Source organism: Podarcis raffonei, chromosome 16 (genome assembly GCF_027172205.1).
Source record: "Podarcis raffonei isolate rPodRaf1 chromosome 16, rPodRaf1.pri, whole genome shotgun sequence".
Classification (NCBI taxonomy): Eukaryota; Metazoa; Chordata; class Lepidosauria; order Squamata; family Lacertidae; genus Podarcis; species Podarcis raffonei.
The window spans coordinates 39,439,835-39,453,337 of record NC_070617.1 but is presented as its reverse complement, the minus strand read 5'-3'; the positions used below and the strand labels follow the sequence as shown (position 1 = coordinate 39,453,337).

The window sequence follows — 13,503 nt, the reverse complement described above, 5'->3', positions numbered from 1 at the left end:
GTTAATAACATATTCATGCGATGCGTTTCCCTCCCATAAAACAGGTGAAAAAACTGAATGCTATGGTGGCTGATAAGAAGTCAAGCCTTGCTCCGATTATCAAAGATTTAAGGCAGTTGCGACAGAAGTGTCAGGTGAGTAGAGGAGACTTGAATTTGTTTGTTTTTGTTTGTTTGAACAAATGGTTTGGGCTGATTACAGTACGACAAGATTTCTCCCAATGCCTCTCCTGCAGTTCTGCCTGTATGGCAGTAAGAGGCTCAGAGCCTCCCCCTAAGTAATGCTCCACACTATCTGTGGCTAGATGCTTCTATCGTATAGGCCTAAATGTACATTTGGGGGAGATGATCAGCTGCATCTGGTGTTTTCAGCTACAGTGGTACCTCGGGATGCAAACAGGATCTGTTCCGGAGCCCCGTTCGCATCCTGAATAGAACGTAAGACGCAACTGTGCCTCTGCGCATGCGCAAGTCGAGTTTTGCCGCTTCCGCACATGGGCATGACGTCATTTTCAGCATCTGCACATGCACAATCGGCGAAACCCAGAAGTAACGCGCTCCGTTACTTCTGGGTTGCTGCGGAGTGCAACCCGAAAGCGCTCAACCTGAAGCACATTCAACCCGAGGTATGACTGTATTTTAAAGTGTTTCTTCAAGTGTAAACCTCATTGGAAGAAATAATAGTTGAGTGAATGTTAGTATTTACTTTATAAAAAACCTATATTCCACTCCTACATTGGACTCCCAGGGATCCACCATTTAGTATGTTCATCATGTGCTTGTTTGCTGGGTCTGTTAGTGTTTTTCTCAAACTCAAGGCAGTGTATATGTGTCAGATACAAACCTGTGTGGCTTTAAGACATTGCTAAATTCAAGACAGGGTTGGAATGGGGAGCGCTGCTGTGAAGCTCTGGCTGAGATGAGGAAAACTGGTGCCCTAAGGAGCCTGAGATGGTCAGAGAAGACAGCTATTGAATATTTATCCAGAGGACCTGTGTAAAGTTTTGGTGCAATGGTTAACTTGTTAGCTGTCTGACGAGTGAACTATATGACAGGAGCTGCCCTGTTCTCGTGGCCTGGGCCCTGCGAGAAGCTATGCTCCTGGATCTGATGGGGGGCAGAAAGAGAGCTTCGGGGGGGGGGAGCAAGAACTGCCACTGAGAGTGGGAAGGAGCTGCTGCTCTCTTGAAAGCCAACCTGAGAGTGTTTTTTGCTAAAGGGCAAAGGATAAAATGCCTTAAATAAGGGTGAAACCTCCATGTTCCGATGCATCGTACTCATCTGCCGGCCAGAGGAAGGGGGTGATGGTCACCTTCAGGCCATTCACATGAGCAGAACATTAGGGCACGTTGAATTTTCCAACTTTCAAATTCCAAAAATGAGGGGTGCTAAAATGTTGTAACATGACATGGGAATTTGAAATGTATTTTGGATAAATTAATATAATTTAGTTTTCCTTGGTAAGAAAAATAAGTGTCAAAGTGCATAGCAATCATTCCGCGATGGGGGCCCAGGCTAGGGAAGGCTGGCCTACACCAGGTCTACTTGCTGCTTCACCAGTATAGTATGCCCTGCCATACTTTCTATCACAAGCTGGACTGTAGTTTACCTTTCACTAGGGTGCTCTGTTGCTAGTGATGCCGATTATCTCATGGCATAAGTGAATATCTGTACAAACTGTTTGTACAGGAACACAATCCTTTTACAATCTCGCGAGCTTAATTTTAATGCAGCCGAGTCAAAATCTAGGCTATGGAATGAACCTAATCCACCAAAGCATTAAGGACGCTGGGTAGTGATACATGTTTTTAAAGTTGGGGGGAGGGGGGAGCTTGCAAGTTACGTGGTGGTTTACCCTATTTGATCTGTCGGTCTGCGAAGCTGGTGGCTTCCCCATGAGTGTTGTGCCTCAGATGCCTTTTCCGTTTATGTAAGGGCCTCTGTGTGCCAATAGCTGAGGTTAGGCAGGAGGACTGACAAGAACATGATCTCCCCAGGTGCCACATGCTGATAGAATTCATGTGCCCTTCTACCTTTCCCCCCGCCAGGAATTGACCCAAGAATGCGGAGAGAAAAAAACCCAGTATGACAGCTGTGCAGCAGGCCTGGAGAGCAACCGTTCTGCACTGGAGCAGGTAGGAAGGCAGGGAGGACAGAGCTGCCCTTCCATATCTCATCAGCTTGGTTTTACATGCGCTCAGGCTTACCCCACTTGGCCCACACAGGGGGGCAGGGGGCAGACGGCTGCACCCAGGCATTCGGCCAGGTGCAGACATGTGGCAAAACAGTTGGCTGCATCCACCCCTGGACCAGTTAAACTTAACAGCACTTATTTTGCTTGCTTTGGCTGAAGAGGAAGCAATTAAATCATCGGTGACTGTTGACAACAGGCGCTCTTTCCTTGAAAATGGTCCTGGTGTTGCAGGCTTTTTGTCATCATACATGTTTAAAATGTGCGCTTCCTGCTTTAGGAGGTGAAGGCCCTTCATGAAGAGTGTATTCAGGAGGAAAGCCGCTATCATCACATCACCTGCATGAAAAAGGTCGGTCTGAAAAAGGTTCTTTTGTAGTCATTCAGTAAGATGATGCTGCTTCCATGGGAAGGGCAGTTGGTATCTAAATTCAGGTGTTTCTTCTTAGATCCTAGAAGTCAGCCTTCAGCGCGCCAAAGATGAGATGAAGCTGTATGTTTCTTCAGATATGCAGGAAAGAAGGAAGGCAATCAGGTATTTACTCATTTTCTTACATTTATGTCCTGCCTTCCTTCAACCTGGAACCCGAGGCATCACACATATGCTCCCCAGGAGCATCCCAAGCACTGGTCAGTCCCAGACATGCTTAGCTGCAGCAAGAGGTTGGGCTCCCTAGTGCCTTAAGACCATTCCCTGGAAACCAAGCCTGATGAGGAATGGTTGAGGGAACTGAGTATGCTTAGCCTGGTAAAGAGGAGACTGAGAGGAGATAGGAGAGCCATCTTCAAATACCTCAAAGGCTGTCACAGCGGCACTAGCTTGCCCCCATGGCTGTGGGTGCCTGGGGCCACTAAGTCAGCACACCCACTGGCGCATGCACACTACATCAGCTACATTAGTGTGCTGACATCACTCACGCACATAGTGGCAGCCTTATGACGTTGTGCGCACATGGTCCCACAGAATGCACACGGCCCCCACCACACTTTGTGGGTGCCCTGCCCCCCCATTTAAAATGTTGTGGGGGCTAGGGCACTCATGGCCCCAGGGAGTTGACGTGCTTGGGCTGCCACATGGAAGAGGGAGCAAGCTTGTTTTCTGCTGCTCCAGAGGGCAGGACCTGAACCAATGGATTCCAGTGGCAAGAAAGGTTATTAAGACTCAACAAGAGGAAGAACTTTCAGACGGTAAGAGCTGTTCAACAGAGGAATGGACTCCTTTGGGAGGTGGTGGACTCCCCTTCCTTGGAGGTTTTTAAGCAGAGGTTGGGTGGCCATCTGTCACAGATGCTTTAGCCAAAATTCTTGCATTGCAGGGGGGTGGACTAGATGACCCTTGGTTCCTCTTCAAACTATACAATTCTATGATTCTATGATATACTTGGGACTGTGATTTAATTCCAAACAATTTTTCAGAAATGGAGGTGTGGGGGGCCCTGTGGGTTAAACCACAGAGCCTAGGACTTGCCGATCAGAAGGTCGGCGGTTCAAAGCCCTGCGACGGGGTGAGCTCCTGTTGCTCGGTTCCCGCTCCTGCCAACCTAGCAGTTCAAAAGCACGTCAAAGTGCAAGTAGATAAATAGGTACCGCTCCGGTGGGAAGGTAAACGGCGTTTCTGTGCGCTGCTCTGGTTTGCCAGAAGTGGCTTAGTCATGCTGGCCACGTGACCCAGAAGCTGTACGCTGGCTCCCTTGGCCAATAAAGCGAGATGAACACTGCAACCCCAGAGTCCTTCACGACTGGACCTAATGGTCAGGGGTCCCTTTACCTTTACCTTTAGAAGAAACTGACCATGTTAAGTTTTTGTGGAATTCTCTGTTGCCTCTGCTTAACAGTCTCAGCAGTGACACTTCTTGTTTGCTGTGGCTCCATTTAGGATTCTCTGCATAGGAAAACAGGACTACACAGAGAGAGAGAGGGGGGAGAGAGCTCATTGAAGAACAAAATACTGTTTATGTCGCCTGTTGATCTCATGAGTCTCCATTTATGGTGGTTAAATCGGGGAGCAGCCAGGAACAGATAACAAACCCCTTGCAAATATATAGAGAGATGTAATCTGTGTCAGCGGAGGAAAGAAGTTGAATGCTGAGCAAAGAAACAGTAGGAATAGTAAAGCTAGAGTGGAAATGAGAGGACAGTTGCAGTGGAAGTTAGTGGATGAACACTGAGAGCGTTTCTCTGCTCAGTGGGTTTTGTTCTCAGTCTGTCTGCTGTAACCTACTTCTCAGACCTTGGTGTGCTATGGTGGCTACTTCACAAACTTTGTATGTACTGTATTTAGAATTCCAAGCTTATTGGGGCCACTGTGCTTTGCCTGCTATCTAGGTGCTTACAGTGGTTAATGCAGAGAAGGAAGAGCATGTCAGAGGCTGGGTGTCCAGTGCTCATCCCATCCAGTCCTAAGAGGCCACAGAGTTTATGCTGTTCAGTCTTCTTCCTGCCCAAGTCACTCACTTGTCTGTTCCCCATGCTGCAGACAGGGGCAGTTCTGGGAGCACCAAGAGCTATGAAGAGGCACATCAGGATGCCCATCTGTCATCGGGGGGGGGGGAATATTCATTTTCCAGGTGTCTTCTGGGTCTGCCTCCTGCACTTTTGCTTTTTGACTGCACAGTAAAATACAGGGTGCTTCTGGGTGAGTTACTCTTCTGAATGTCCATTTGCTACTCCCTGTGGAGAAAAAAAACAAACCAGGAGAGTGCAAATTCTCTTGGAAATAAGCAGAGGCTTTGATAGGCAGAAATTCAATAAGTGCAGGATGGAAAGAGAAGGCAGATTTCTAGAAATCCTTTCAGGGCTGAATGTCTCTTCTTGCGAGCACTGGAATGTAAACTGAGCTCAAACAACCCATAAGCAGAACCTCAGTTTACTAATGAACCAAAAATGCCCTAATTCTGATCCCTATCCTCTGTTCCATGGAGTCAGTACCGAGGAATGTGAAAAGTTAATTTTGTTCTCTAAAAATAGTTTTAACTTTCAAAATTAAGTTGCATTCTTTCCAGACATCATTATAAATAGCAAAAAACAACAACCACCAACCCTTCCCCCCCCCCGACATTCAGAGGTTTAGTTTTCTGTTGTCTGTTTTTTCTCCTTCCAAGTCTTGGGACTAAAGAGCAATTGGTGAACCTAAAGTGATGGGGAAGGATGTCAATAGATGTGCATTCTCTTGGGGGCAATTGAGGTCATCTTGGCCCTGGCACAAATTACAGCAGCTGCATGCAGGTTATGAGAAAGATGGATATCCCGGGCTGCAAGAGTAAACCTGTTCCAGGCGCAAATCCCATTTCCCCATAGGACATGCAATATATGGGGTGGGAATGTGTAAATGGCTGGCACAGGCCCTGGAGACAAGAGCAAGTTCCCAGTAGTCTTGGCTGGGGTGGGGGGAGCAAAGGAGGAATCCTATCCTGCCTTCCCCAGTGGAAAGCTACAACACCCGCCTGAGAGGATTTATCGTTCTTAAGATTCCCAGCTGGAAGAATTTTCTGTCCCAGGCTTCCAGTCCTTGGATCAGCCCCCTTTTAGTCAACTGTTAAACTGTCATTTTGCTCAGATGACAGAGCCAAGAGTTGCAATGATTTCAGTGAAGTCAAAGGATCATTTTAGGCTGCTGAGGTAGGAGGGTTCAAGTTTGTTGTTTTTCTACCATCCAGTGAATTCCTTTGGGGTTTTCAGCTTATCTTGATGACTCACAGATTTATAGAAGCTTAGATGTGTGAAACTAGTGTCCTTCAGGGCATAGTCTAGTAGGCTTTACATGCAGGACTAAGGTAAAGGTAAAGGTACCCCTGCCCATAGTGTTGTGTCCGACTCTAGGGTTGTGCGCTCATCTCACTTAAGAGGCCGGGAGTCAGCGCTGTCCGAAGACACTTCCGGGTCACGTGGCCAGTGTGACGAAGCTGCTCTGGCGAACCAGCACCAGCGCAGCACACAGAAACGCCGTTTACCTTCCCGCTAGAAAGCGGTACCTATTTATCTACTTGCACTTAAGAGTGCTTTCGAACTGCTAGGTGGGCAGGAGCTGGGACCGAACAACGGGAGCTCACCCCGCCGCGGGGATTCGAACCGCCGACCATGCGATTGGCAAGCCCTAGGCACTGAGGTTTTACCCACAGCGCCACCCGCGTCCCTTTACATGCAGGACACTCATCTCCAAATCCCCCTTAGCCATATAGCTCTCTGCCAGGCTTCGGAAAAATCATTCCTAGTCAGTGTAATCTACCTTATAAGATGGTGACAAATGGAATATAATAGGTTTTTATCACTTTCCTAGACCCTTGAAATAAGACAGGAAAGATATACAACAAATATGTGTTTTAACAGTAAAAAATAATAATAATGAATCATCTACTCAAGAGTCCATTGGAATTGTGAATAAAAAGCCTCAGACCCTCACCTGCAACATGGGTATAATGATATGGAGCTGCCTTACAGGGCTCTTGTAAACTTGACTGGCACACAAAGTAAGCACTACTTTGAACACTCTAAAAGTGCTGGGGTGTATGGGATGTTAAGGGCAGGACAGTATCTCTGGTGGGGGACACATCATGCTCCTTTTGCGGTAGTTTGTCCGCCATTGGTCCCCACCCTGCATTCAGCTCTCACCTGTGGCTCCTAGAAGCTGTCAGCATACGACAGTAGCCACAATTCCAGGAAACAACTTCAACTGCCCGGCAGAACCAGGTAAGGGGAACCAATGGCTCTCAAACCCTCAGTGAGTCAGGAACTTCCCCTGCATGTGGAGACAGGCTCCGGCAGATTCAGTGGATGAGGCCAATAGTGGGTCTAACAGCAAGAAGGCAGTTTATGCACGTGCTGTAGAGGGAAATGAGGGGCAGATGGGGCTCAACAACATGGGAAGGTAGCTCATCTAGGAGAAGGAAAACTCTCATCCTAGACTTCCGCTGCGTTGGAGCTATACACAACGGTGAGAAAGGCTTTGAGAGTAAACTCCAAGGAAAAATCCATACCTGCTGCCTTGCGGGACATCTTTGGAAGAAGAAAGGGTTAAGGAGTAAACCCTACACAAATCTGGAGTTGGATGGTGCCTTCCAGCAACTCCTGCAGCCAAGCTGGTGCTGAACATATTGCTCTGCTTTCCTTTGGACCACATCAGTGGAGCCAAGAGTGGGAGTCTTGTTGCCCAGCAGCCCAGGACCTCCATACATGCTGCCCAGGCTTGCTCCCCAGAGAGGAGCAGTCACGAGTTACTGGTCTCTGCAGCCACAGCAGGTGCTGTGATTCTCCAGCATTTTGACTTCACGTCCGCAGGTTCTTTGTAAATAATGTGTATGTGTGTATGTATGTGTTTATTTTATCTTCTTCTTTAGGGAACAATACACCCGGATGATCACGGAACAAGAAAACCTTGGAAAGGTAATAATAGGTTATTATTTTAAAAATATTCCCTTTCAGTTTTAGAAATGCTACATTTCATGCCTGTCATTAGTTTATTCTGGTCCTTATGCACAGCCTCCCAAAAACCATTCTGTTGCAGCTCGGAGAAATTGGCTTCTCAAAATAAAATAGAGAAACAATTCTGAAGTCGGTTTCCTATAGATAATGCTTAAGCTGCTTGACTATCTTTTACAAACAGCACATTCCCCAGGAACCCCGGGGATAAGATATTGTAATGCAGGCGACACTTTGCTAGATCAAATTTGAAGTGGTATATACAGAAACTGGCTGAAGATGATACATTTCCCAGCTGTTGTCCTTGGTGTTTTTATAGAAAGTAACTGAAGTGCTTTTGAGATAGCTGCGTTGACTAAGACCCTTGCTGAGTTCTGTGCATTTTTAATCGTCTTCTGTAAAGTTCAGAATTGCACAAATAATTCCTTTTTCTTAACTTCTTTCTTTAACGTTTCCCTTATAAATTCAGTTATGCAAGTGTTATACTTTTAAGGACAGAATTCCTTGTAAAGATTAATTTCATTTTTTCTTTATGTTCTAGAGTTAGTCTGGTGTGGTGGTGAGAGGGTCAGACTAGGACATGGGAGGCTTTAAAACCCAACTCAGCCATGAAGCTCACTGGGATGACCAGTCACTGTCTTTCAGCCTAACCTCTTCCTTACAGGGTTGTTGTGGGGATTAAATGGGGGGGGGACCATGTGTGCCACCTGGAGCTCCTTGGAGAAAAAGGTGGGGTATAAATGAGGTTCTTGTTGTTATTATTATTCATTCCAGATTACAAAGCAGACTACAGAGCAGTGACTAATATGTTTGTAGTCCTGATAACAGTTCATTTTGAATTGCCTTTTAACCCTGTTTTAGATCTTCTTTGCAGAATTGTCATCAAAAATTGTCTTCTATTATTTCAACATACACAAAACACACACACACAAAACATACATAAAACACTTAATCTATGTGTTTTTTTAGTGCTAAGCATGGAGCTCAGATTTAGGGGACAGGCTGTAGCTCATAGGTTGAGCACTCTGCATATGCATGCTGACTTCTGCCTCAACAGTGGCTGCCCCAGTCAATTCAGGACCTTTAATGCCACGCAGACAAAGTAGCAGCAATTGAATTATTATTATTAATATCCCACCCATCTGGCTGGGTTTCCCCAGCTTCTCTAGACAGCTTACAGCATATATAAAAACATAATAAAGCATCAAACATTAAAAACTTCCCTAAACAGGGCTGCCTTCAAATGTCTTCTAAAAGTTGTGTAGTTGTTTATTTCCTTGACATCTGAAGGGAGGGTGTTCCACAGGGAGGGTGCCACTACTGAGAAGGCCCTCTGCCTGATTCCCTGTAACTTCATTTCTCGCAGTGAGGGAAGGCCCTTGAAGGAGGACCTCAGTGTCCGGGGCTGAACGATGGGGAGACGCTCCTTTGGGTGTACTGGGTCGAGGCCAGGATCTCTTGTTCAGAGAAATAAATGTTTGTGCCCCACTGTGAGGTAACTGTTGTAACTCTGAAACATTTCTTGGGATGATTTGGACTGTTCTTTTGAGTAACAGAAACTGCGAGAGAAGCAGAAGAGTGTGCGGGAAAGCCACGGTCCAAATCTGAAGCAAGTGAAAATGTGGCGAGATTTCCAGCTGCTCATGGAGTGCAAGAAGGAATGTTTCCTCAAGCAGCAAAACCAAGCATCCATTGGCCAGGTCATTCAGGAAGGAGGAGAGGACCGGCTGGTCTTGTGAATCCCAGCCATACTGAGCATCAGTTCTGTTGTGAAAATTGGTCTAGTTCTACAACTGTTTTTACAAAAGTTAGATTTCTGGTTGCTGATGTTGAGGGGCTCAGCTGGTGTTCAACTACAACGGCTGCTTGGAAAAGTCCCAGCCTAAATAGAATGGCAATGGTTTCCCAGTTTGACTGGGAGCCTTTTCGGCCGCTCCTTGTATTAAAGAGAGAAAATAACTCTCATTCTACAGGTGCTGCAGATGCAAAGTTGCTCTATCACTTGGACGCCAGTTTAAGCAGTGGGACTGGCTCCGTGTTCAATTACTGCATTGAAATGGGCTTACGGGCAAAGGTCTAGTCCATGTGTTGAGCTGAAGGATGGCTGTTTTCACAGAGAAACCAAGATAAATGATACTCCCTCCCCAGGCCCAAAAAGTTCTGCAGCTTCTACAGCCAAGCAGCAGGATATACTGTGACACAGAGCCAAACTGGCTTGCAAGAAGTCCACTCACCCCACTTAGTCATGCCCAAACCTGGCATATTGCTTCCTCTTGGTACTGGGGAAGGGATGCTGATTTATCTTCCAAGGGCAGAGCAGGGCTTACATTCTCAGCACGTTTCTTAAACATGCATTTTTTGCATCAAAGTATGTGCAGGCCTATAACTTCATCGGGTGTCATCTTTAAATGGCCACTCCCCCTGGAGAGCTGCAGTGGAGTATAGAAGCAACAGGCAAAGCTTCCTTTGGGGAAGCAAAGTGTGGCCAGTTGATACAAGAGCCTCTGATCCCTGCCATTAGACTTCTCCCTTGAGATAAGCAAAGGGTGTGTAAAGAAAATTTACTAGTTGGACTAAAACTAGTAAATTTAGTCCTTGGACTAAAACTGAGGTGCAGGAACTTCCAGAAGTTTCCTTGCTTCCCTTAGGCCTTTGACCTATAGCGAAGTCATTTAGAAACATATGAAAAGGAGTTATTCTAACCTTTTCTAGCTTTGTTAGAACAATGGCATTTTAACATTCCCTGTAGCTTTCTGCTCTCTGCCTAATTTTTCCTGGTTGATATTAAATTAATGTATTTCATTAATGTAGCCACAGAGACAATAAAGTCTAACATTCACATTGTTATTCTTCTGTACGCTTGTTCAGTTCCCCATTGTCCATACTTAATAAAGAACAGGAGTTTATTGGTTGTCAGGCTCCACTTCACCTCTCAGAGTTACTCTTTTGAGAAGTCAAAAGGCTTTGCTTTCTGACTCGGGGCCAAATGCTGTCAGCATCTGACCCTTCTACGTCAGATATGGAACAGGTGATCTTAAAAGAAACCATACACAGAGTCCAAGACCTTGCTGCTCTAGTGTCTTACTCTTTAACAAGAAATGGTGTGACAAAGTTAAGTGCTGATTTGAATCGGGAGCTATAAACCCTCGCCACCTCCACCAGTGAGAAAATATACATTACTGAATGAAAAACTAGGGAGCCATAGAAAGAGCAGGCTCTGAAGAGTGTACATGAGTTATGGACCTGTTTTCAACCACCTGTTTGTTTCATTTATGCTTTACATTTTTAGATAAATTTCCCCCCGCTCTTCCTCTTGTACACCTAAAAATTGTGAGATCTGGGTTGGTCTCATCTCTGCTAGGTACTGTGGTTGTGCTCCACTTCCTCGACTCCAGCCTTCCCTACTCTCAAATGAAAATTGCGGTCTGCAACATGTGGTTTTGTGTAGGCAAATGTGATAAACTTGTACAGTTCTTAAATGTATAAAATACATGTCAGAAATTATTTGAAAACTTTCATTTCCATATGATGCAGATGTAACGCAAATATGCTTAATTTGAATAGTTTTTCTGAAAAAGAATTTGATATTTGCAGGACCAAAATGTGATTTTAACCCTGAAGACTGAGTGATGGAGTCATTAGCACACTCATGTCTGCAAAATCCTGGTATTCCTTGTTCATTATTCCTTTTGCTGGTGGAACCAACAGTAAAGTGTCTGAGTTTTCAAAGGAAGGATCAGTCAGCCGGTTTCTGAAACTTAGGTCTCTGGGGGAGATAAATTAAGCAGGGTCTAATTTAAAGCACAGTTGGAAGAGAGGAAAGGGTTAGCATGCTTCTAAGTGTGAGAAAATATATTTGGTGGGAGGAGAGAAATGTAAATAGCTGGTGCCCAAGGCAATCTCAGTGGAAATAGAGCTGCCTCTGAGGTATTTTTGAGGCCTAAATAGCAGCTTGATAGGACTTGGGAGGTTCACTGCCATTTGAAAATCCACCCCGGAGCCCTTAAATCATATTTATTACCCACTAAATCATTTAGCCATCCTACGACACAGCCTGTGGCCACAGCAGTGAGCACTTTTGAAATCTCAGGCCGGTGGTTAGAAATAAGACTGAAATTCCCTTTCTGGCTTCTCGTGTCAACAACAAAGAGATTCAAGGAAGATTTGGGTTGTAATTTGCTTTCTCTCCCCCCCTTCCATCTGCAGAAAGTAGTCAGATTGTAACATCTGTTGACATTATGCAGATAAGGTAAGAATGCCAGTTGCTGGAAAGCCTCTTGCCCTGTTTGTGGGCTTCCCCTGGGGGCATCTGCTTGGCCACTGGGAGAACAGGAGGCTGGACTAGATGGGCCGCTGGCTGGGTGCAGCAGCCAGGCTCCTAAGTACTTATCCAGGCGCTCACCATTGATGGGGAACTTCAGAGCCTCTGTGCTTTCTTGCAGGGGAGGGGGTCTTTAACCGGACTGGGGCCAGACAGCTGTTCAAGTGGAGTATTCTTCCTTCAGCACTGGCAATGGAACAGTGTTTTCATACAGAGACATTCTGTCACACAGACACCTAAAATCCCAGGTGAAGATTTATCAACTCAGTGAGAACTAGACCCAAGCGCCCTTGCAAATGTAGCTCAGGAGCATCCTTGTAATCTGCTTAATGTGCCTAGTGTAATGGCCAACATCACCAAAGAGGATGTGTCCAGTTTAAGAAAATAATACCTTTGTCATGAACTCTCCAGGTAGCCTGGCACGCTCATCATCAGCTTCTTCCCCCTCACCTTCAACGTTTCCTGGACAGAGACAACTGTTCACATGCTCTGGTCACATCCATAAAGTGCTGCAGTTTCCGAGGCAGTATGCCTCTAGATACCAATTGCTGGCAACTACAGGATGGAAGATGGGACGCGGGTGGCGCTGTGGGTTAAACCACAGAGCCTAGGACTTGCTGATCAGAAGGTCAGCGGTTCGAATCCCCGCGACGGAGTGAGCTCCCGTTGCTCGGTCCCTGCTCCTGCCAACCTAGCAGTTCGAAAGCACGTCAAAGTGCAAGTAGATAAATAGGTACCGCTCCGGCGGGAAGGTAAACGGCGTTTCCGTGCGCTGCTCTGGTTTGCCAGAAGCGGCTTAGTCATGCTGGTCACATGACCCGGAAGCTGTACGCCAGATCCCTCGGCCAGTAAAGTGAGATGATCGCCACAGCCCCAGAGTCGGCCACGACTGGACCTAATGGTCAGGGGTCCCGCTACCTTTACCTTTACGGGAGGGACGAGTGCTGCTATGATTGGGCCCTGCTTGTGGGCATCTGTTTGGCCTCTGTGGGAGCAGGATGCCGGACTCTTCTGTATGTTTTTAAGCTTCCGTTGCATCTGCTTGTGTAAGGCTCACAATTGTTTGTTCTGCAAAAAAGACCTCTGCTCCCCAGGAGGGGGGCAGTCTAAAATTGAAAGTGGGAAAGAAGAGTAGCAAAGTTAAAATGGGTGTGAATGCAGTTCTAGTCAAGCTTGGCTACAGTTGGAGGTAAGGATTTAAGGAGTTGAAGCCAGAGGTCTCTCAGAAAAGGTAGGTTTTGAGGCAGGAGTTGAAGGGAAGGGACAGCAGGAGATTTGATAGGAGATGGAGTCAGTGTCCATGGAACCACCTCTAAACCACACAGCCCCAAAGTGACAGCACATCTCAAATACATGCATTTGTGATCATCTTTCCTCAACATACTCTGCAAACTGAAGTGCACCTATAACTGTTAGAGCAGACAAGCTTTGCAAAAGCCCTATTGAAATGAACAAGGGCACTACCTTGACTGAAGCTTATGATTCATTTAAGGTTTAGAGGAGCAAGCAAGAGAGTAGAAGTCTTGATCAATTTCTGGACTTAAAGAACATACAGGAAAAATCTCAAAATGTTTTAC

General features: G+C 46.1%; 1 protein-coding gene across 4 annotated transcripts in view; it reads left to right on the top strand.

Moving 5' to 3' along the window:
• The window catches only part of IFT81 (intraflagellar transport 81), a 50,451-nt gene extending 40,899 nt beyond the window's left edge, over window positions 1-9,552 (top strand). For 3 of the 4 annotated variants that reach the window (XM_053368243.1, XM_053368244.1, XM_053368245.1), the window contains exons 14-19: window positions 45-134; window positions 2,048-2,134; window positions 2,471-2,542; window positions 2,640-2,725; window positions 7,524-7,569; window positions 9,162-9,552. In XM_053368243.1, the coding sequence (XP_053224218.1) occupies window positions 45-134; window positions 2,048-2,134; window positions 2,471-2,542; window positions 2,640-2,725; window positions 7,524-7,569; window positions 9,162-9,344 (564 nt within the window). In that variant the 3' untranslated portion in view covers window positions 9,345-9,552. Of the gene's footprint in view, window positions 1-44; window positions 135-2,047; window positions 2,135-2,470; window positions 2,543-2,639; window positions 2,726-7,523; window positions 7,570-9,161 lie in introns of those variants that run through there. The other variant, XR_008327956.1, reaches the window with a different exon arrangement.
• Window positions 9,553-13,503: the final 3,951 nt, after the last annotated feature.